Below are 24,845 nucleotides of genomic sequence, written 5' to 3'. Positions count from 1 at the left end.
AAGAGAGCTTCAAGTAGACTACCTGATCAGGAGATCAATTTTAGGCTCAAAAATCAAAGTGCCTATAACTTGTTGAAACCAATGCGAAATCGAAGAGCTCGACGATCTGAATCGAACGCAACTTGTTTCACTCAAATCCGACATCGGATGCTCCCAGAATCGTGTTCTGATCGTTTTAGGAAACATGCAAAATTTTGGGATTTTGAGTTGCAGGGATGCCTAGTCAACAGTTTGTACCATTGACTGGGCAAGGTGACTGGGTTTTAGGGGTCAATGGCAGCTCAACACATGAGAGACCCAGATTGCATTGACGTGGTCGATTTTCATTGGTTGTTGGGTTGTTTAAGTGGCCAACCACAGGTTGCCACGTGGCCTAACCAGAGGCCGCAACGTGGCAACATGGGGCCACCAAAATTTGTTAAGGGTTCGAGCAACAACCATCGGGTTTGAACACGGAACCTGATCTCCACAAGCACACGGTCTTAACACTAGGTCACGGGGCTTCCTTGTTAAGCCCCTGAAGCAAAACATTATTTAAAGGTTATATGGTAGAAGATTGGAGGTAAGGGGCTAGGGCTTAGCCCCAACCCCTCCATAAAATGTTGCCATACGTGCCAAGGCTGAGAACCGAGGGTAGAAGAGGAGAGCGCTAGCCCTAGGGCATGTGGCAGACAACATGACCAGGGTCAAAGTGGAGGTAAGGGGGCCAACGTTAAGTGCCGGCCCCGGGCCATATGTAACCTCAAATGACCGAGCGCTGGAGACCATGGGGCGCAGGAAAGGGGGCTAGCCCCAGGCGCTAGCCCCCAATCACATGGGGGCACATGTGATCACTGACGTGCACACATGGGTCATTAGCCAAACTAACCGTTCTACAAATTCCACTGTTTTTCACCAATTTGTCACCTAGTTATCAAAATTCAGGGTGAAATTGTAGAACCGATAGACAAACAGGCAAATTTGTAGGACCGTTAACAGTTAAATTCATGGAGGAGCAACTTTTGGAGTGTTTATCCAAATTGAGCTCAAAAAGAGGTTGCTTAGGGGTTTTTGGATGTTCTGAATCCATTGGTAACCTCTGTTTTATGATTAGAGCACATATATAGAGACTTTTTGTAGGTTTGGTACTAAAGGTGTATGGATCAATCAAAGTTTGGACGCAGTTCTGGAGGCTATTTGGTCATGGATAAGACCTTGTAGGTGTATTCTCAATTTCATAAGGCCACTACAACAATTGTAACCAGCGGGGTTCAGCTCAGGTTCAAATTCTTTTATTATGAAGTTTTGTGTATGTACTTCAATGTGGAATTGAGGTGTTCACATGCTTGTTTTAGCTCATTTCAATTTGAGTTTTCTCATCTTTATAGGAGATGCTTAAGTTGATGTTATTGTGAGAGCTCTTTGTAGGAGAACATTACCTAGGAGGGGTAATAACCACATATTTCTTGCAACAATTGTTTATGTACTCCATTGATACTAAATATATGAGCGGTCTAGTCATGTTGACAGACCCGAAGATGTAGCCCAGGAGGGGTGAACTTTGTTAACAAATCCTTTGTTTTGATCTTTTTTGTGCATCAGTTGTTTCAAGGGCCATTTTTCATTCTTGCAAAGTGTTGACACGATAATTAGTTTTATTTTATTTGATTTTGGAAAGAGAGGAAGAATTCACCTTTTCCACTTTCAGAGCAATTTGGTATCAGAGCACAAAGTTGACCGAGTTGTAAGATGGGAAACAAACAGAGTATTCAAGAGCTTGAGGAGTGAAATTTGGCTCTTCAAATGGAGAATATGGAATTGAGAAGGATTTTGGAGATCGCTAAAGAGGAGAATAGACACATGCAATTTTTGTTTCAATAAGTGCTTGATGAGCAAGTTGTAGAAAGTGTGACTCCTATACCAACAAAAGAGACCTCTAATATGAAGCCAGTATGTGCACATGGTTCAAAAAGTGGTTTTGGACCATATGTAGAAGATGATCCATGTGAGTTTTGCAAGCATATCGAAGAAGCACATCCTATGCTAGTGAATAAGAGTGGATGGTTGGATTCGTCTACAAGTTGGCCACCATCGTCATCATCAAGAGCAGAAGGATGCATGACAAATTTAAAGAGGTAATCAATATCTCAAGTACTACTCCTTCCATTCATTTATACAATAACTCTTTTGCGGAATTTGAGCAACATACCAAGGGTATAGGTATGAGGTTTCTCTCCAAGATGGGATATGAAGGTGTAGGTCTTGGCAAGAATGGTTAAGGCATTACCAATCCGGTTATGGTTGAGGAAAGGCCAAAGTACTAGGGATTGGGATACAACCAAAGGGAGTTTGGAGAATGCTCCAAAAGGCTTGAAGGAAATCAAACATCTGAGCATGAGATGTCACCACCTTGCGACAACCGTCAGAGTTGCAACTCCAGAGAAAGGTATAAAATTCCAATGCATGGAAATTTTCAATACCTATGGAACCAATATCCTTGTACTTTTTGTAATGTTGCTAACCATTGTGTAGTTGTGTGCGAGAAACACCTAGTAATGGTTAAAAGAATGAATGAAATTCTAGGCATCAAACATGGCGATTTTCTTTTGCAATAAGAGAACCTAAATGCTTAGGAGAGGCGAAATGTGGATAGAATTTTTGTACAATTGTCTTGTAAATTATTTGTAAATACTTGTTGACATTACCTTTGGGTACTTTGTAAAGTGAACATCAGGGTCACTATGATCAACAAGAAGTTGTTTTCATTTTATGTATGTATTTGTTTTTTATGAGTCCACATGTTCAGGACTTTTTAGTGAATATACAAAGTTTGTCATTCAATATTGTCTATAAGTTGTCATATGATTCACTGATACAAGTATTCAAGATGAATCTTGTGTGAAATAAAATCTTTGTTTTCAAGATTATATAAGATGTTTGTGTTTGTAGGCAAGACCAATGTTGTCAGTGAAAATTTTTGTAGCAGTATACAAGCTCAGTTTAAGGATGCTAAAGCATATTTATTTTGCTGACAAATTCCAAGATGGAATCAAGTTTGTCTTCAACAAATTTTTACTTCAAGATGAAGTGTTCTAGAGCCGTGAAAGGATGAGATTAAAGAGAATTTTCAGATTCCACTCATCGATATTTTCTTCCTGTAACAATGATAGGAAAGTTGGCTCGATTCTTGACAGGACAACAGGTCTTCATGAGGATGATAAGTGAAGTGCATTGACTGGGGCTTGAAGGGAACCAATTGAAAATTTTGTAAGTGGAATTGAGTTTTTCAGTATTTATGAGTTCCAGACTCTTCATATGGAATAGGAAAGTAAACTTGAGGAGTCCAAAAGTTCCTAGTGGGGAGGAGTGATTAGGAGATCAATTTTAGGCTCAAAAATTAAAGTGCCCAAAACTTATTGAAACTAGTACGAAATCGAAGAGCTTGACGATCTGAATCCAACGCAACTCATTTCACTCAAATCCGACATTGTATGGTCCTAGAATTGCATTTTGATCGTTTTGGGAAATATGCAAATTTTTGGGATTTTGAGTTGCAGGGACGCCCAATTAGCAGTCCATACATCTGACTCGGTAGGGTGACTGGGCTTCAGGAGGCAATGGCAGATCGACACGTGGCAAGCCCAGATTGCACTGACATGGTCGATTTTCATTGGTTGTTGGGTTGTTTAAGTGGCCAACCAGAGGTTGCCGCGTGGCCCATCCAGAGGCCGCCACGTGGTAGCATGGGGCCACCAAAATTTGTTAAGGGTCTGAGCAATAGCCAACGGGTTTGAACACGGAACCTGATCCCCATAAGCGCACGATCTTACCACTAGGCCACGAGGCTTTGTTGTTAAGCCCTCGAAGCAAAATGTTATTTAAAGTTTATATGGCAAAAGATTAGTGGTAAGGGGTCACGGCTTAGCCCCACTCCCTCCATAAAACGTTGCCATACATCCCAAGGTCGGGAACTGAGGGTGGAAGAGGAGAGTGCCAACCTTGAGGTTCCAACCCTAGGGCATGTGGCAGACAACCTGACCAGGGACGAAGCAGAGGTAAGGGGGTCAACGTTAAGCGTTGGCCACATGCCATATGTAAACTCAAATGACTGAGCGCTGGAGAGCATGGGGTGCGGGAAAGGGGGCCAACCCCCAGTCACATGGGGGCCCATATGACCACTAGTGCGCGCACAAGGGTCGTTAGCCAAAGTAATCGTTCCACAAATTCTATCGTTTTTTCGCCAATTTGTCACCCAGCTAGCGAAATTCAGGGCGAATTGTAGAATCGATAGACATACATGCGAATTTGTAGGACAATTAACAGTTAAATTCATGGAGGAGCAAGAAGCTCATAGATTTGGGAGTTTTTATCCAAATTAAGCTTAGAAAGAGGATTTTTAGGGGTTTTTGGATGTTTTGAAACCATTGGTAACCTCTGTTTTCTGATTAGAGCACATCTATATAGTTTTTTTTTTCATGTTTGAGACTAAAGGTGTATGGATCAATTAGAGTTTGGAAGCAGTTCTGGAGGTTTTTTGGACATGGAGAAGAACTTGTAGGGGTATTCTCAATTTCAGAAGGCTACTACGATAGTTGTAGCCAACAAGGTTCAACTCCAATTCAACTTATTTTATTATGAAGTTTTGTGTATGTACTTCAATGTGGAATTGAGGTGTTCACATGCTTGTTTTAACTCATTTCAGTTGGAGTTTTGTCATCTTTATAGGAGATGCTTTGAGTTGATGTTATTGTGAGAGTTCTTTGTAGGAGAACATTACCCATGAGGGGTAATAACCACATATTTATTGTAGCACTTGTTTATGTACTCCATTGATACTGAATATATGAGTGGTCTAGTCATGTTGACAGGCCCAGAGATGTAGCCCAGGAGGGGTGAACTCCGTTAAAAAATCCTTTGTTTTACTCTATTTTGTGCATCAATTGTTTCAAGGCCCATTTTTTCACTTCGAAAGATTTGATCCATCTTGGCGCTTGATAGACCCGGAGTTAAGATAGATCTATGCTAATGTATTTAGTAAATACAAAGTAAGCGTGAGAGTGATAGTAATAATTGAATGATTGTAACACCAAATAATTGATTGAGGAATGCAAAATAGCAAGGAGAACCTTGAAAGATGCAGGCAAGGAGAAGATGAATGCAAAGTTATATAAGCAGATACTAAAGAGGAAAAAAGATGAATTCATGCAAACAAGGCGAGAAGAGTTAATATATCTAGGCAAGGATAACCCTAGGCAAGGATAACCCAAAGCTTTTCTAGCAGGAACTTCAACCAAGGAGGAAGTAAATAAAAAATAATATTGCAACCTATCAATGGTTTGAATATGCAAGACAACTCTATGAGAAAGAATTAGAGGCGGAGCCTCCCCCTAGGATCAACACAACTATAAATCTCTTCACGTTACAAGAGGTGGAGATTGGAATTAAGAAGCTGAAAATAGGAAAGGCAAAGGACTTGGTTGAACTTCAAGTAGAGTATCTAAATGGGAAATGAACACTCTTGCACCACACATCATGGAAATATTCAACACCATCATTCAACAAGGATTCCCAAGGGACTGGACAACTAGCCTAACAATACCCCTTTTTAAAAGTGGAGACATTAATAATCATTCCAACTATAGAACCATTATGATCAATCCTTTGTTTGCAAAGCTTTTTGGCAACATGGTAGAAAATAGAATTAGTAAGTGGGAAAAAGTAAAATAAAAGAGGGAAAAAGGACAAGCGAGTTTTAGGCATAAACATTCTACAATGGATCATGGTATTATGTTGAGGCACATTATTGAAAAGGTTTGGGAGGACAAAGAATAAGTATTCTGCTGCTTTGTTGACTTCAAAAAGGCATTTGGCACAGTTCCTAGAGATAAGTTGTGGCATAGAATTGAAGAACTTGAAATTCCTTTGCATTATAGAGCTGTTGTCCATAGAATTTATGAAGAGGTGAAAGTCAAAATTAGAACCTCAGTGGGTATTCTAGAAAGATTTAGAAGTGACATTGGAGTCAAGCAAGGTTGCCCTCTATCCCCTACTCTTTTTGGTTTATATAATGATAAATTGGAAGAGTGGCTAAATCTGCAAGGTGGAGATGGTATTCTGTCGGGGGAGTTTGTGATAAAGCTTCTTTTATATTCTGATGATCTTATTTTGATTTCTAAATCAGCCCATGGATTGCAGACACACCTATATGCCCTTGAGCATTTTTGTAGAGCAGTGGGGATGCAAGTCAATACTAGCAAAACCAAAATAATGATTTTCTCTAATAAAAGGAAGCAAAGCCAACATACATTCTTCTTTGAAGGCAACATTCTTGAAGAAGTAAATGAGTACAAGTACCTCAGGATTGATTTCAACAACAAACTTAATTGGGAGGACTACAGAAAGAAGAGAATTTTAGGAGGGTGAAAGCATTATATGCTCTTCAAAACAAATGTAGAGAGACAGAGTTATGGGATTAGAAAAACCATCAAAGTACTTTTTGGACTCCTAGTTTGTCCGGTGACGCTATATGGGTGTGAATTGTGGGCTAGCAACACCCTCGTCTCAAAATGGAAACAAATTGAGAAAATCCAAAAATGCTTGACCATGGCAAGTTCAAAATAAAAAGTTCGGTACCTTATGAGATAATGCTAAGTGAAATAGGAGCAATTCCCATCAAAGCAATTGCTATGGTGCGGCTCATAAGATATCTAAAAAGAATTGAGCAAATGGGAGTAGGTAGATGACCTAATGTTGTCTTCAATGAAGGCATGAGCGAAAGAAAGAAAACATGGATGAGACAAAACCACACATGGATGAAAAAATGGAATATCTACCTCAATGCCTGTCCCACAAATAGCAAGGAGCTAAAGAATTTTGTTATAGAGAAGTTTCCTAAACGGGTATGGGGAAAAGAGTTGGGTAGAAACAAGAAGTACTACATTGAGGAATTCAACCTTACGTGTGATCTACAACAAAAAGAGTTCATTGGAGCTAGCATTCCGTGGAGGGCAAAGGTTCTTATTGCTCAATTAAGAACCGATTTGCATCAACTTCGATGTGAAACAGGACGGTGGAAAAGGCCTAAAGAAGCTTGGGAAGAACGAGTGTGTACATTTTGCACGTCTCGGGCAGTGGAATCGGAAAAACATTCCATTTTGAAATGTGATGCATTCAAAGACATCAGAGAAAGTTATGAGAATATGTTAGCATCGATTTCTTGGCATTGTCTTTTTAGAGAAGGTTGAGCCAACTCATCATCAATTTGAATTAAAAAAATATTGAATTGCAAAAGACAAAAAGAAGAGAACCAATAGTACTATAGACTATTTTTAGTTAGAGGAACATGAAAATATCCTATCATTTCATTTCATTTCCTATCTTCTCAATGAAAACTACAAATTACAAAAAACAACAATAACAATAATAATTTGAGTATCCATTTAAGAGTGTTTTACTAGCCCTCCAACGCTTTACACATATCAATGGCCACATTTAAGAGTGTTTTGTATAAAAGAGCCTGCCAATGTCACGCCTTTTAAACTCAATTTAATCGCTAAAAGCTCCATGGCAATCAAAACTTTATACAATTCGCTGTCTTTTTTGCATGTTGTTCGTGTCACTGGTTGCCCGTGCATCTCTTAGGTTGATGTGCAGTTCTACTGGCGCTGGATTGGTCATCTTCTCATTTGTACTTTCTTTTTCCAGCCGCTTCCCCTACCCTCCCTACGCTGAAAACCATTGTGGGATCCGTGGGCGCTGAGTCATAAGCTGCTTGCATTCCATTTATTGATATACGAGTATGGAGTTTGGGAATGATAGAAACATATCCAATCAATGTGTGGTTTTGGAGAGAGATGGGTCTGTCAGGATCGAGGAGAATGTGGTCAATGTGAGTGATATGGAGATGGGTTCTGTTCTTCTCACCACAATTCTGGGGGAAGTCTGTGGAACAGATGTTCATCTCAGGCATGGGCGTCTCAATACTGTTGTGTATCCAATAATACCTGGCCATGTTGCTGTTGGAACTGTGCATACGCTCTGTGGGAATGTTGCAGATGTGGAAGGAGTCCAGGTTTGGGCATAACAGATACGGATGTTTTATATTTTTCTTTATTTTTTTATTGGCTGTTATTCTTCTGTAGCTCAAATTGATTATGCTAGGAAGATATGCAGACAGCAAATCCCACAGGTTTAATGGTGTATATATACATGTTTTTTGCCGAGAAAAAATTACATTTGTAAATGCTACCGGCATTCTGCTGGCCATAAGCCCAAAACTGGCTGTCCACCAGCACCATCAAAAGAGAAAAAGATACCGCGAACAGTTACCAAAGTGACCAGCTTTCAGAGCTGCTGATAATGTTCGAGATACAACATAAAATAACTTTTAAAGTTCTGTTCAACTCTACAGTTTGGCAATCAACTTCAGCTATGTAACATAAGGTATATAGACATGAAGAAAAAAACGGCTGTTCATTATTATAGCCGTTGTGAAAATATTTTGAGAGTACAGCCTGGGTTTTTACTGTAACTTTGCATATGCCTTGGTCCAGTTCCAGACCAGCTTTTGAGAGTCTATCCAATTCTCGGTTCCTATTTGTGTGCACATGATCGAAAGTAATGCAAGAGAAATCTTCTGCCCTGTTATAGATCTTTTGAAATAGTGGAAGAAGTGAATAGTTCTGCAACACGAAGGACTCATTCATTGTTGATTTTTCATAGGGTCTTCTATACTCATAATTACTTCTAATGATTTAGTTCTTTTTCACATACTTATCCATTATTCCATTATTAAGCAATTACAATGAAAACATCAACAATATAACATTTATGATTTTAGAATTATGAAAAGACAGCCAAACAAAGAACACAAGAGTTTACCTGGGAAAACCCACATGGGGAAGAACCCAACAAACTTTTTCCTTAGAGAAATTCTCCAGTTCAACTTTCACCTAGATCATTTAGTCATTAAGAATGCTTGGTTAAACTTGGTCCACTGCCTCTTAGTCAAGTCAGTCAAGTCATAAGCCTGCCACTGAACTTGATTTGATTAGATCTGCTAGGGCCAAAACTTCGGCCTGCTCCTGCACCCAATAAATTCAGTCTTGCAACTCATCCTTTTGGTACTTCAAGGTCTCAGTTCCGCAACTTGTTCTTTTGCACTTCAAGGTTTCGATCCTGCAACTTTTGATTACCTCAGAAACTCTTGCCTTATTTATCTCCGCTTGCTTCAAATCTTGTACGCATGCCTTAGATCTTCTTTGCTTGCTTTAGACTTGTTTTCTTTCCTCAGATAGACCAAGTTGCTTGCTTGCTTGGGAAGATGGATCATCACCTTGGCTACAGGGGCCCACAATTTTCAGTAGTAGGAGGATCAATGTCAGTAGGCGCAGTCAGATCTTGAGGGACAGTTGCAGAGACTAGTTGCAGTCAATTATTTGAGGGGTGCAGAGACAGTTGGGCGCAAATAGTTACTTAGTAGATAGTTGCAAAGACTAGTTGCAGTCAAAGAGTCAGGAGACAATTACAGAGCCAATAGAGGAACACAGTGGATCAATAGATCAATTCTTAGTTGCAGTAGTTGCAACAACAATAACAACAACATGAGATCAGATGCAGTGCAGGCAGAGTTGGCAACAATGTAGGGTGGCACAGTGCAATGTTAGCAGTAGCGCAGATGCAGAGTGGTTCAACAACAGGGCTAGCAGATGAATCAGAGTATACACTGTAACTTGGTGGACAGTGACAGGTTGTTACAGGTGTCAGATATCAACAGTGTGAGGGAAGATGTTATGGGAGAGAATACCTTCCTCGCTAAGGGAGTGTTAATTTTTGTAACATCGGATAGGTGTTCTAGTCTCGGTTTGTGTTCAAGAGACTAAGGAACACGAGATCTTCAAATCCCAGAAAAAGTTTCGCGAGATAAGCTTGCAAAATGCCTTAATTAAATTAATTAATTATCATTTAAATTTTTTCTAAGTCTAACTTAGGAAAACTGGTTAATTAATAGGAATTAATTAAGGAAAGTTGAGAAAGCTCTAGAAACTCACATAGATCGAGTTTGAGATGATCTTAGTCATTGATAACTATTTAATTATGGCCGTTGATGATCCAACGAGAGATTATAAGAGTAGATCAATGGGGTTGGAGACAGATACAGTTGTGAGACACAGGGAGAGTGAGTTCCTTGGCAGATCGAGCTATCCAGTTGCAGAGTTCGAGTCAGAAGGAAAGCAGAAGCAAGAGGGAGCAACAAAAAGAAATTTCGGAGGAATTTCCTAGTGATTTTCTGTGTCGGAAAGCTAGCAGTGAGGAGGCCGAAATAATTCTGCAGAGAAGTCGTCCAGGTGGTGCGAGTTAGCCAAATTAGTAGAGTGAAATTTTCCAATGGTAGGAGAAGGCCAAACGACCAATTTTGGAGTAGTTCCAGAGGTCATACGAACTGTGCAAGCCAAGAGTGCGAGTAGGCTAGAGGGAGGCTCAGTGATTTTGCAGAAGGGAGAAATTTTCTCCAAATTATTTTGCCTAGATTTTGTTGGAGGATTGCCAGTTTGAGCATCCAGATTATTGTACTCAGATTTTGTTGTTGCATATTAATAAAATAAAACCTCATCTACTGCACTGATTTTCCCTTCGAGGTTTTTCTTGGGACGTTTGTCCAAAAATATTGGCGTCATTATGATTGTGTGTGTGCATCTATTTTCTCAGTTCCAGTTTATTTAATGTAGCGTAATTTTATTGTGAAGAATTGCGGTGTCTTTTATTCGTTATTTTCCATAACAAATAAATTGCATAATTAATCAGTTAGAAGAATAAAATTCTAGTTACTGCAATTAAAGGAAATTTCACTTGGTATCTGAACATTGAAGATCAGATCAGAGACTCAATAGCGAGGAGAAATTGTGCAGGTTCAGCTGGAGTTTTGAGCACAAATTTCTTAGATCTGTGCAAGCCACCAGGAAGTGTGAATTTGCAGAGGCAAAGGGTAATTTCCAGTTCCAGGCAGGAGGAAAATTTGATCAGCCTCAGGAGTAGAGATTTGCAGGTTGTGGATTTGCTGGATAGATGGTTCTGGTGAGAAAATCAATCAATTCAGTGAGTAGATATGGGCGCAATTGATTTGCAACAAAATTTTGTAGCAATAGATCAATGCTAGGTGGAAGAGAAAAGCACACAAAGGAAGAGAAATTTCTAGAATTTCACAGAGTATTTCCAAATCTAGTTTTTAGGAGGAGATCCGAGATTTCCAGTTGCAGTAGGCCGTAGCAATTTTGCAATTAGCCAGTGCGAGCTTTAGGAGTAGCAGATCATGTGCCAGATTTCGGAAGGTTGAGCGAGTTGGCTAATTGAGGTGTTGCAGGCAGTGTGAGAGCCGAAGAAGGACTTCCAGAGGCAAACAAAAGCATATCTGCGCATTCCTAAGGGAGTGCGAGTAGCAGAAAGAGGTTGAGCAGGAAATAGAGGAGATTCCTATTTATTTTTCCAGTTTTTTGAGTTTCATAGAGATGATTACAAGTCTCAGAGATCAGGATAGACTTGACGAAGCCTCAAACTTTGCTATTTGGAAGGCTAAGATGTTATTCTTGTTGGATGAGCATGGGCCTGAAGGAGTTTGTGACAATAGTTGTCGCTGTACCGACAGACCCTATCTAGTTCCTCGAGTATAGGAAGGATATGGCCAAAGCAAATAGGATGGTCTTGGATGGGGTTTGAGATCATATTATTCCACATATTGCAGAAAAAGCAACAACAAATGACATGTGGCACGCTGTTGTGAAGTTATACCAGGATCCATATGAGAATCGGAAAATGGTTCTCAAGGGGAAGCTGAGGACCATAATGATGATGAAGGGTGAAGGCGTAACTCCGTATCTCACCAAATTAGGGATGTCCAAGATGAACTAGTAGATGTAGGTGAGAAACCATAGGACAGTGAACTTGTGCGAATAACACTAAATGGGTTTACCAAAGAATGGGCCACATTTGTTCAAGGAATTATTGGACGAGACAAAATGCCTGATTGGGAATGCCTATGGAGCGATTTCACGCAAGAGGAGCTTAGGCTCAATTTAGTTTAGGGCGACACCAACAACAATAGCAAAGGATTAAAGGTTCAGAAGGAGGAAGAGAACATTTCCCTTGCTAGTAAAGGGAAGGGGAAGAAAGGTCTGAGTCAACGACAAAGCTCAAGGGGAGAAGAGAAAAAGAAGAAGGATTTGTCGAAGATCAAATTCTTCAGGTGTGGTGAGCTTGGTCTCTACAACATTCACTGTCCCAAGAAAAATAAGGACAAGAAGGGGGAGTAGCAGACCACAACTTCGACAGATATAGATAAGTTAAACTTGAGGTTGGAGGAATTTACATTGATAGCGACTATACCTCCAGAAGAAGGTGGAGCTAAGTACTTCAAAGTCGCTGGATTGGTAGGGTCCAAGGAGGAAAGCATCTAGACAACATTAGATAGATGTTTCCTCATGGATCATCAGTAGTAGGAGGATCGGTCTCAGTAGGCGCAGTCAGATCTTGAGGGACAGTTGGAGAGACTAGTTGCAGTCAATTATTTGAGGGGTGCAGAGACAGTTGGGCGTAGATAGTTTCTTAGTAGACAGTTGCAAAAACTAATTGCAGTGAAAGTCTCAGGAGACAATTGTAGAGCCAATAGAGGAACACAGTGGATCAGTAGATCAATTCTTAGTTGCAGTAGTTGCAACAATAACAACAACAATACGAGATTAGATGCAGTGTAGGCAGAGTTGGCAACAGTGTAGGGTTGCACAATGCAGTGTCAACACTAACGTAGATGCCGAGTGGTTCAACAACAGGGCTAGCAGATGAATCAGAGTATGCACAATAGCTTGGTGGACAGTGGCAGGCTGTTACAAATGTTAGATATCAGTAGCATGAGGGAAGATGTTATGGGAGAGAATACCTTCCTCGCTAAGGGAGTGTTAATTTTTGTAACATCGGATAGGTGTTCTAGTCTCGGCTTGTGTCCAAGAGACTAAGGAACACAAGATCTTCAAATCCTAGAAAATGTTTCGCAAGATAAGCTTGCAAAATGCCTTAATTAAATTAATTAACCATCATTTAATTTTTTCCTAAGTCTAACTTAGGAAAACTGGTTAATTAATAAGAATTAATTAAGGAAAGTTGAGAAAGCTCTAGAAACTCACACATATCGAGTTTGAGATGATCTTAGTCATTGATAACGGTTTAATTATGGTCGTTGATGATCCAACGAGAGATTATAAGAGTAGATCGATGCGGTTGATGATAGATACAGTTGTGAGACACGGGGAGAGTGAGTTCCTTGGTAGATCGAGCTATCTAGTTGTAGAGTTTGAGCCATAAGGAAAGCAGAAGCAAGAAGGAACAACAAAGAGGAATTTCCCAGTGATTTCAAGTGCTGGAAAGCCAGCAAAGAGGAGGCCGAAACAATTCCGTAGAGAAGTCGTCTAGGTGGTGCGAGTTAGCCATATCAGTAGAGCAAATTGTCGGGAAGAGGTTGGATTAGCGGGTGGAGTCTGGAAAGTCATTTCGGAAGACAAAGTGAAATTTTTCAGTGGCAGGAGAAGGCTAGACAACCTGTTTTGGAGCAGTTCCAGAGGCTGTACGAACTGCGTAGGGCAGAAGTGCGAGCAACCAGATTGGTAGTGCGATCAGGCCAGAGTGAGGCTCAATGATTTTGCAGAAGGGAGAAATTTTCTCCAAATTATTTTGCTGAGATTTTGTTGGATGATTGCCAGTTTGGGAATCCAGATTATTGTACTCAGATTTTGCTGTTGCATAATAATAAAATAAACCCTCATCTGCTGCACCGATTTTCCCTTTGGAGTTTTTTCGGGGACGTTTGTCCAAATATACTGGTGTCATTTTTATTTTGTATGTGTATCTATTTTCTCAGCTCTAGTTTATTTTCTGTAGCGTAATTTTGTTATGAATATTTGCAGTGTGATTTATTTGTTATTTGCCGTAACAAATAAACTGCATAATTAATCAGTTAAAAGAATAAAATTCTAGTTACTGCAATTTAAGGAAATTTCACAAGTAAATCAATGTAGGGCACATGAAGAGAAATACTAAGGGTTTATAACCCAATCTTTTTCTCCATATTTATATTTGGGTTTCACGATATTTCTAGATTACTAGAGATGGACGCAACAAGTTTGAGAGATCAGGATATATTGGATGGAGCCTCCTGTGGAAAGCCAAAATGACATTCTATTGGATGAGTATGTACTATGGATTGAAGGAGTATGCGGAGAATACTATTGCTATACCAACAGATCTACAACAACTGACAGCCTATAAAAAGGAAAATGTCGAAGCTAAGAGGATTATCCTTGATGGAGTCAAGGACCATATTGTTCCGCATATCACAGAGAAGGACTAAGTGAAGTAGACGTGGGACGCGATTGTCAATCTGTACCAAAATGCTACACAAAATATGAAATTGATTCTTCGAGAAAAGTGGAGGACCATCAAGATGCAGAAGGATGAAGATGCAGTATCCTATCTCACTAGGGTTCGACTTGCAAAAGATGAATTGGCTGCAGTTGGAGATAAGTCAAGCGATGATGAGCTGCTGTGAATAGCACTGAATGGGTTTTCCAAGGAATGGAATATGTTTGTCAAGTGATCAATGGGCGAGATACACTACCAGGTTGGGATTGCTTATGGAGTGACTTCACTCAGGAGGAGCTTAGGCTCAACTTAGTCAATGGCATTAGCAGCAACAACGACAAAACTTCGAAGGTTGAGAAGGAGCAGGAGAATGTAGCCCTAGCAGGAAAAGGGAAGGCGAAGAAGGGTTCCAGTAAGGGATCAGGCCAGAAAGGAGATAAGAAGAAGGAATTGAGTAAAATCAAGTGCTTTGGTTGCGGTTAGCTAGGACACTATGTCAGCCAATGTCCTAATTGGAAGAAGGAAAAGAAGGGGAAGCAGATAATAACTTCGACGAACATTGAGGAATTGTCTTCCAGGCTGGAGGATGAATTCGCTCTCATAGCTTGCCTCTCTAGCTCTACATCCACAGGTGTTTGGTATATTGAAAGTGGAGCGTCAAGTTTCAACACATATGACAGGAGTTATAGAATATTTCAACAGTTATAAGGAAGAGGAGACAGACTTCCAAATATAGATGGGAAACAAGACTAAATGTACTCCAGTCGGGAGAGGTACCATCAACATTTAGAGGGAGTCAGGCAAGAGCAACAATGTTACAGATGTGTTGCATGTGCCAAGTTTAGGCATGAACCTGATTTCAGTTTCTGCACTACAGGATAAGGGATATGATGTTTACTTCGTGGGGCAGAAGGTGTACATCAAACACCAGAGTTGGAAGAAGGTCAAACAGATTGGGGTTTGAAGCAACAAGCTATTCAAGTTGTAGTTCGATTCTCCAAAGGCACTGATTAGCAACAACTATAGCGGTAGCAGAGATTTGGGAGAACTATGGCATAGGAGGATGGGGCACATTCATCATGGAGCACTTAGACTGCTCATGGAGATTGTGATAGGAGTTTCGGAATTGAGCATGGAACATGACGATGTGTGTAGAGGGTGTGTGCTTCGGAAATTTGCGAAAGTTGCATTCCCAAGGAGCGACAATCGAGCCAGTAATGTGCTTCAGTTAATACACTCAGATATTTGTGGCCCGTTGTCTACTAGATCTCTTAGGGGTTATGAGTACTTCATAACCTTCATCAATGACTACTCCAGGAAATATTGGATCTATTTCCTGAAGACGAAAGACAAGGTCTTCAGTCGTTTCCAAGAGTTTAAGGCTCTTGTGGAGAATATGACAGGCACAAAGATCAAGGTACTTTGGACAAACAATGGAGACAAGTATATACATAAGGCCTTCATGGGGTTCCATGCGAAGGAGGGTATCAAGAGAGAGTGGACAACTCCATACAACCCACCGCAGAATGGGGTCACTGAACAAAAGAACAGGATGATAGTTGGGACAGCGAGGGCATTGTTATATGACTAGGATATGCTCAAGTTTCTATGGGCAGAGACATGTAGAACAATAATGTACATTCAGAACAGGGTTCCTCACAGAACGTTGGGGAAGATGACACAGAAGAGGCTTTTATAGGAAAGAAGCCAAAGGTTGTACACTTCAAAATCTTTGGTAATATCGCTTATTGTCACATGCTAGATGACAAACACCCCAAATTGGATCAGGTTGTAGAGAAGGGCTATTTTGTTGGGTACAACGAAGCGTCCAAGGCATACAAGATCTACATTCCTAGACGGGACATGGAGTTCCAGGAGGAGAAATCCTTCAGGAGATCTCGTGAGCTGCCAACAGATGATCAAAGTGGGCTAGTAGAAGCTCCAAGGGTTGAGCAGCAATAGAGCACTAGTTACCAGTATGAGCACTAGCTCAAGTGCAGGTGGTCTAGCGAGTTCACAACAGACAGAGCAACAGGGGCAGGATTAGGAGCAAGAAGCTCCAACAAGCACTAATGGAAGAAGAAGTAGAGAGGTGCTTCAGACATTGAAGGATGCACAAGAGTTCATGGGAAATCCTAGGGCGAGCACCATAGAGCGTAGACAGCTAGATAGGTACTAGGTGTTTTGAGACGCATGGGAGAGATACACATGTTTTCAGGTTGAAGAGGGCACTATACAGACTCAAGCAAGCTCCCAGGGCAGGGTATGGTCAAATTGGCAGCTACTTACAACATATGGGCTTTGTGAAGAGCGAGGTATTTCCAGCCTCTACTATATGATGGTAGGAGGTGAGCCACTCAGCCTAGTATTGTATGTGGATGATCTATTTTTGACAGGGTCATCAGGGTTCATAGAGAACTGCAAGAGGGACTTGGCAGTCGAGTTCGAGATGAAGGATTTGGGACTGATGCATTATTTCCTAGGGCTGGAGGTATGGCAAATAGATGGGGATATTTTCCTTGGGCAAGGGAGATATACTATGGAGATCCTGAAGAGGTTTAGTATCTAGGACTATAGACCCATATCTATGCCTATGATTACCAATTGGAGGAAGATAGACGCATTAGAGGATGCGACAGTGGAGCCAACCTTGTATAGGTAGCTCATTGGATCTCTCATGTATCTGGTCAACACAAGGCTAGACATTTGTTTTGCAGTCAACACTCTGAATTAGTTCATGGTGGAGCCAAAGAGAGTACATTGGACAACAACGAGACATATATTGAGGTATCTACGAGGTATAGTCGAGTATAGTCTGAGATATACTCGAGGTGATGGTGTCAATTTGATGGGATATACAGATGCAGACTGGGCAGGTAGTTTAGTGGATCGGAAAAGCACCTCAGGGTGCTGCTTCAATATTGGATCAGGGGTTGTCTCTTAGTGCAGTAGGAAGCAAAAGTCCATGGCACCAAGTTCTGCAGAGGCAGAATACATGGCTGAAAGCATGGCCACATGGGAAGCTATTTGGCTTTGGACACTGCTAATGGGATTGTTTGGTCAACGGTTAGATTCAACCAATATTTTTTGTGATAATCAAAGTTGCATCAAGCTCTTTGAGAATCCAGTGTTCCACGATAGGTTGTAGCATATCAACATCATATACCACTTTATCAGAGATTGTGTACAACATGGATTAGTTCGGCTACAATATCTTTCCACAGATCAACATGTTGCAGAGATTCTTACGATGGCCTTGGGTAAGGCAAAGTTTGTCTACTTCAGGGATAAGATGGGAGTAGTCGAAAACACCTTCCTTGCTAAGAAGGAGTGTTAGTTTTTGGTAGTAATAGATAAATGTTCTAGTCTCTATGGTGTCAATGAGGCTAAGAAACACAGGAGGATAATTATCTCCAAGACCCAGAAAAAGTTTCCAAGGAAAATGCCTTAATTAGATTAATTAGCCAATTATTAATATTTTCCTAAGTCTAGCTTAGGAAATTTGGTTAATTAAATCAGATTAATTGAGGTAAATCGATTTTTCTCTAGAGACTTTTGGAAGTCACTTGATGGGGTTAAGATAATCTTAGCCATTGATTGTGATTAGATTGTTGAATTTCCTTAAACTTCTGCTTGCTGCTTGAATGAAGAATTTGAAACTACTTTTCTTTTCACCAGGACACAAAATTTCTCAAGAATGGAAGCCGCAGAATTACACACAGAGATAACTACACAATTACAAGAGACATTTTTTTTTTCCAGGCAACCCAACTCGGAAAACCCTCTACTTCCTGTAGATTTTATTGAGAAAAATTGCTGAGCAATTAGATTTCTTTACAAACTATTTCAATAGAAAAACACAAATGTTCTCTCTGCTAGTACTTAGCTGAAACTCCCTGCAAGAGCCTATGATCAAACTCCTCTTTCCTTGCGCAATTGGGCTCCTATTCCTTAGCGTTGGAATCCCTATATCCTAGCGCAAACCTGAGACCCTATTATTTAGGACTTTCTCCCTAAATCCTAGTGCACAACACAAGGAAATTCTCTACTCTCAAAACTGCGTATAGGACGCTCCTTACATGCTTCGCTAGCAAGATGCTCTCACACACACAACCTATGCATACAAGAATGAATTATAAAGGTGCCTTCATCCTCCTTTTATGCTTTTTGACTCAGCTATAAATGGTAAGTTTAAATTTAGAACTTGGACTTTTGACTGATATGTTAACTGAGTCAAATTGACTCTTGTAACTTGTTCTAACCTCAATTAGATAGTGAGACTCTCACTCATCCTTTTCCAAAATTAAACTCGCACTTGGAGACAAACAAAACTGAGCCTCCAACTCCTATGCATGAGTTAACTGCTCCATGACTCATCCTAGTTCCTAGGAACTTGTGCATGCTAAGGAAGATTATTTGTGGTCTTTCGTGACTAAGGCACAAGTCAAGAAGAAGACCTTCTTCGCTACACTTTTCAACATAGATCATGGCCATTGATTCGTCAATGATAAATTATAAGAGCAAATCGATGGGTTAGTTGGAGACACATCAAGGAGTTTGAATTACCCAGTTGTAGTAGTTAGCAAGGGTGCAATTTGATCGAGAGAGACACTGATAGAAGTGTTTCAATAGAGAAGATTGGGGAGAAGATTTTAGGAGGATTTTTCTTGGTGATTTCCAGTTTCCAGTGAGAGCAAGGAGATCAATTTCATCAGTAGAAGAGGAGGCCAAACTCAGCGGTGTGAGTAGCCGGTTTGCCAGTGCGAGTGACAAAGGAGCTCGTATCAATTTCCAGTGCTGAATCTATCACCCGGAGGCAGTGCGAGTTAATCAGACGAGGTGCTAGAGGCAGGTTTTCTTGCAGAACAATTTTCCGAGAGGCAATGCGAATTTTTGGAGTAGCTAGTGTGAGTTGTAGAGCCAGTGCGAGTTGCACAAGGAGGCCAAATACACTTGCGGAGGGAGGCTTTTGTGTTTCCAAATAATTTTTGTGAAGTGAAAAATATTTGCCAGAGCTTTTGTTAAATTGGCAACTAGGGCCAAACTCCATGTGGGTCGGCTTATTTATGGCAGCTGATATTTTTATTGGATCCCTCTCGTCGAGAGGTGTAGGATTGATCCAAAGATCATCCGATTCCGATAAGTATTTATGGAGATATGAATTTATTTTTGTCTATGTAATTATTATCAAGCTGACCAGCTCTTATGTAGGATCTAGAAGCCCAACCGAAGTGTCTATTCATCATCCTCATTTTAGTATAAATAGATGAGTATTTGATGTCATTTTGAATATGTATCCTTGAGGTGATCTCCTCTCCACGTCTGGGTTTTTGGAAGGAGAGAACCAAAAGATACGCTGGCCTTATGGTGATGCCCTAGCCGCAGGTCGATCTATGCAACAAACAGAGACACCTACACGTTGTCAAATGAAGATATCTCACACGCTAGAATGTAAGACCTTATACGCAGTCATGGGAGATATTCGACGCAGTGAATAAAGACTCATCCAACGCAGTCATGATCTGTTCATGATTACGCTGTTCATAATGGATACGTTGAGGATATTATAGGCTGGTATTCAACGCAGTCAATGAAGTTATTAACGCATCCAAGGAAACGTTACAACCTGCACGCTGATTCATGCTGGAGACTATTACGCTGTGGATAGAAACCTTATATGTTGAGCTGAACATAGTCAAGGGAACACTGTCCAGAAACAACCTGCACGCTGTTCATGCTGAAGACAATTACACTGTCAATAGAAACCCTATACACTGAGCTAGCAATCAATTTATTAACGCAGTCAAGGGAATGCTGTCCAGAAGCAACCATATGGTTCTGAGATTGGAAGAGGAGCCGCTGTGATATGAAGAAACCCGCAGTTTATACGCACTCAATCACTATCTTGTAGACTTTAATATGCAAGGCATAAATATGCAGTCATAAAGACCTTTCTGCGCAGATAGATATTGTTACATAGTCAAAGGAACTCCACACGCAGTCATGGAGCAAACGCACAGCTACGTGTGATAGCAAACGCACAACTACATGAACCCTAATCCATTGTATATATATGCGTTATGAAGAATGCCATGACCATATACGCACAACACTCTGTAATGATATAACACGCAGTCAGGTATGGAAACATCTACTTCATTGGCAATCCATTGCATATATGCGTTATGAAGAATGTCATGACCATATACGCACAACACTCTGTAATGATATAACACGCAGTCAGGTATGGAAACATCTACTTCATTGGCAATCCATTGTATATATATGCGTTATGAAGAATGTCATGACCATATACGCACAACACTCTATAATGATATAACACAGTCTATATGGGAAACGCAGTCAGGTATGGAAACATCTACTTCATTGGCAATGCTCTATACACACAACAATGAACTATATACGCACAACTATGACTATACGTTGTCATCTATCACAGTGCATACTTGATGGGCAGTAATGCTAATATAGTAGTCAATGGTATGACTGTAACAATCTTCAGTGGAATTGTGTCAGCATATTCATTGACATGTTATGGCATGACATGGCATGAAAGACACACTATGTATAATATGGCAGAAAACATATATGGCATGAGCAGCATCATGATGTAGATCAAGCATAATGTAGCATAGAGATGAGATCATGAGCAACATGATATATATGGACAACTTGATATATATGGGTAGCATGATGTATGAGATCATGTGCATGGGCAGCACAATGATACACGGAGCATGGGCAACATCATGGTGAATGTAATCATAAGCATGGGCAACTTGATGATGAATGAGACCATGGAAGATGCAGCAAGATGAGTAGCATGAAGATAAGAGCAGCTCAGTCACCTAGGTCCAGCATGGTGATGAGGCAGCATGATACTACACGGTAAGGTGCGGCAAATGGATGAGATGCAGTACTATGATAGGTGAAGGAGTCACCTTAGAGAATCAGTTGAAGCAATATGTCTTCAACTGATCTCGGCAGATATCAAAAGTCAAAGTGTTGACTGCTATTGTAAATGTACTATCTCTCTTGCTTTCTCTGCTGAACTTTGAAGAACATAAAAGAAGAATTGATCAAAGGGTTTCCCCACACATTGTGGGGTTTGTCCCTGGCTCGCGCCATATCTTGTGTCCTCTTGCCTTGGCTTGTCTTCTGCGTTTTATATTTATGTTCTATCTGCAGTTTATCGTAATGCTGATTTGATTGCTAACTGTGAAAATTTAAAGAAATTGCTCTAGCATAGAACATACCAAAACTTAACATGGTATTGGAGCTGAGGCGAAGACAATGCCCAAGCAAGAGTGAAAGAGCAATCACCGAAGACAGTTGGGACAAGACAGAAGGATCAATGGGTTCCTCATAATTCACCTAGGGTGAAGTCAAAGCAAAGAATGTTATCAGAATAGCGCAGCGGAAGATTATGATCACTTCATTGGGAAGTTCGGATCTATGGGTGGAAGGAAAGGCGGATGCCTTGTTGAAATAAGTTCGGCCGTTATGCGAAGGAGTGTTCGAATGGCAGAGACACATCTCTTGATGAAGATAACAATCATTCCTGGGACATCTTCAATGATCAAAAGAATGACTGGTAATGCAGGTCATCAAGGAAATGGTCGACTCTTCCAGGAAAGCAAGGAACCCCAAAATCTATTTTATGTACCTGATCGAACCTGATGTCCATCTCGAAATGGGAGTCAAAGGTTACAGGGTGGCACTTATCGATGGAAAGGTACGTGTTTGAAAATAGATATTTTAAAGATGTTTTGAGTTCAGGGTTGTATCAAGTTGCAGGAAGTCCACTGGGGACCATGTCCATTGACTCAGCACTGGAGGTCTGTGAGTCAGATGGTGACTAGGATGCCTGAATTCAAAAAGAAGCATGAAGTACATGTCTGAAATGTACCGAAGGAAAATATTATAAGGGGACCTTTCCCCTCATGTAGCAAGTTCACAGGTTTGGAACAACCCGAGGAGTTTGATGGAAGAAAGCCCTCTATGGCTTGAAGAAAAACACCTCGGGCATAGTATGAGAGGATTGATAGCTGTCTAATGCAGCTGAGATTCACTAGGAGTGAAACCGATCCAAACCATTACTCGAAGGTTGTGGATGATAAACCTCTCATACCGGCACCTATGTCTGACAGGTGCAGACCCTCTCATTTATAGGAGACAGAGGGAGTTGGATTCTGAATGTGAGAAGATAAGCTGCAAGCTTGTGACTGCCTCGAAGATCTTAACTTTCAGAAGTTATATGGTAATGATGTCGGACCAGATTTGGGAAATGCCTTTGAGTTTCAGAACCTCCGTCTGGACATATGGGATGCAGTTAGCATGGTGAGCTCATATTTGAGCCTTGCTGGATTGGTGCCAAGAATCTTCTGAGATATCTTCAGGGTACAATCTCTCATGGATTGAGATACACTGGCGGAAATATGAAACCTCATGATTATTCGAATGATGAGTGGGCAGGAAGTATGGAGGATCACTAGAGCACTTCCCAGTGCTGTTTCTCTTTGGAATCTGCCTCGATATCCTGGATGAGCAGGAAGCAGAAGTCAGTGACTCTGAGCAGAATACATTGCTGATAGCATGGCCTTCTGTGAGGCAGTCTGGTTGTTGAAACTCTTCAATGCGCTGTTTGTACACATGATGAATACCACTGTGATTCTCTGTGACAACTAGAGGTGGGATTCGATTATTGAGGAATCTCGTATTTGACAATTGCTTCAGCAGATAGACATCAAATATTGCCTTATCTGGGATATGGTAAGTCGATGATCAAGGAGGCTCCATCGCACTGAGATGATGTACAGGACAAAGCCCCGAGGAAAGATCAAATTTGTGATTTTCCCGAACGACTTGGAGTCATCGAGAGACCTTTGTAAAAGGGTCCTGCATGTTGCATACATTGAGCTCTGGGAGCTCTGGGGGGCTTGCAGTTCTACTGGAGCAACATACGACCATAGGGTGACTCACCCTCCCCTGGTGGTGCGTACTGGAACAAGATGATTCGCTCTCTTGTGGGACAAGATGATACGCTCTCTTGTGTAGCAGGATGATTAGTTCTCCTGTGAGGCCTGGATTGATGTGTTCTCCATGGCGATTGTAGCAGGATTGATGTGTTCTCCTGTGAGGCCTGGATTGATGTGTTCTCCATGGCGATTGTAGCAGGATTGATGTGTTCTCCTGTGAGGCCTGGATTGATGTGTTCTCCACGGCGATTGTAGCAGGATTGATGTGTTCTCCTGTGAGGCCTGGATTGATGTGTTCTCCATGGCGATTGTAGCAGGATTGATGTGTTCTCCTGTGAGGCCTGGATTGATGTGTTCTCCATGGCGATTGTAGCAGGATTGATGTGTTCTCCTGTGAGGACAGGATTGATTAAGTTCTCCTGTCGAGGCATCCTACCCATGCAGTCTGGGACTCATGGGAAGTACCTCTCATCTGATCAATGAGTAGGGAAATGAAGTTAGGGACCATAGTAGTACTGATGGACGCATCGTTGTATCTACCGTACTCCCTATGCTAGGATGACCTCCATTGATCTGGGATCAATGATACTGGTCTGGGACCAGTGGTAGGAGTTGTACATACTATGACGCTGACTTCGGGTCGGCTGAGACTGGTTTGGGACCAGTGGTACATACTCCGAGACTGACTTCGTGTCAGTGCAGTACTGGTCTGGGACCAGTGAGAGTCGTACATACTATGACGCTGACTTCGGGTCGGTTGAGACTGGTCTGGGACCAGTGGTACGCACTCTGAGACTAACTTCGGGTTAGTGGAGAATGATATGACTCATTCTCGATCAATTCTTCTTCTTCATAGTTCAGCAGAGCTACCAAAGGCAGCAGAGTAGAGTAGAGCAGAGCTAGCAAAGCCAGCAGAGCTGAGCAGAGCAGAGCTAGCAGAGCCAACAACGCTGAGCAGAGCTGAGCTGAGCTGAGCAGAGCTAGAAGAGCCAGCAGAGCTGAGCAGAGCAGAGCTACCAAAGCCAGCAGAGTAGAGTAGAGCAGAGCTAGCAAAGCCAGCAGAGCTGAGCAGAGCAGAGCTAGCAGAGCCAACAACGCTGAGCTGAGCTGAGCAGAGCAGAGCTAGCAGAGCCAGCGGAGCTGAGCAGAGCCAACAGAGTTGAGCAGAGTTGGGCAGAATAGTGCAGGGCACTGATGGCAGAGATAGTACAGTCGGACTTATGGATCAATGGGTGGAGTTCTCCCTAGTTGAGAGGGAGTGTTAAATTGGCAACTAGGGCCAAACTCCATGTGGGTCGGCTTATTTATAGCAGCTGATATTTTTATTGGATCCCTCTCGTCGAGAGGTGTAGGATTGATCCAAAGATCATCCGATTCCGATAAGTATTTATGGAGATATGAATTTATTTTTGTCTATGTAATTATTATCAAGCCGACCAGCTCTTATGTAGGATCTAGAAGCCC

The 24,845-nt window shown here is 41.3% G+C and overlaps 1 protein-coding gene across 1 annotated transcript in view; it reads left to right on the top strand.

Moving 5' to 3' along the window:
* Positions 1-7,541: 7,541 nt before the first annotated feature.
* LOC149222473 (uncharacterized) overlaps positions 7,542-24,845 on the top strand; it is a 197,987-nt gene continuing 180,683 nt past the window's right edge. The window contains exon 1 of the mRNA XM_089385457.1: positions 7,542-8,050. Coding sequence (XP_089241583.1) covers positions 7,778-8,050 — 273 coding nt within the window. The 5' untranslated portion in view covers positions 7,542-7,777. The remainder of the gene's footprint in view (positions 8,051-24,845) is intronic.

This window comes from Pinus tabuliformis, chromosome Q (genome assembly GCF_031772625.1).
Source record: "Pinus tabuliformis cultivar Carrire ecotype Pingquan chromosome Q, CPIR1, whole genome shotgun sequence".
In the NCBI taxonomy this organism is placed as follows: domain Eukaryota; kingdom Viridiplantae; phylum Streptophyta; class Pinopsida; order Pinales; family Pinaceae; genus Pinus; species Pinus tabuliformis.
This window is presented reverse-complemented; position numbering and strand designations above follow the sequence as displayed.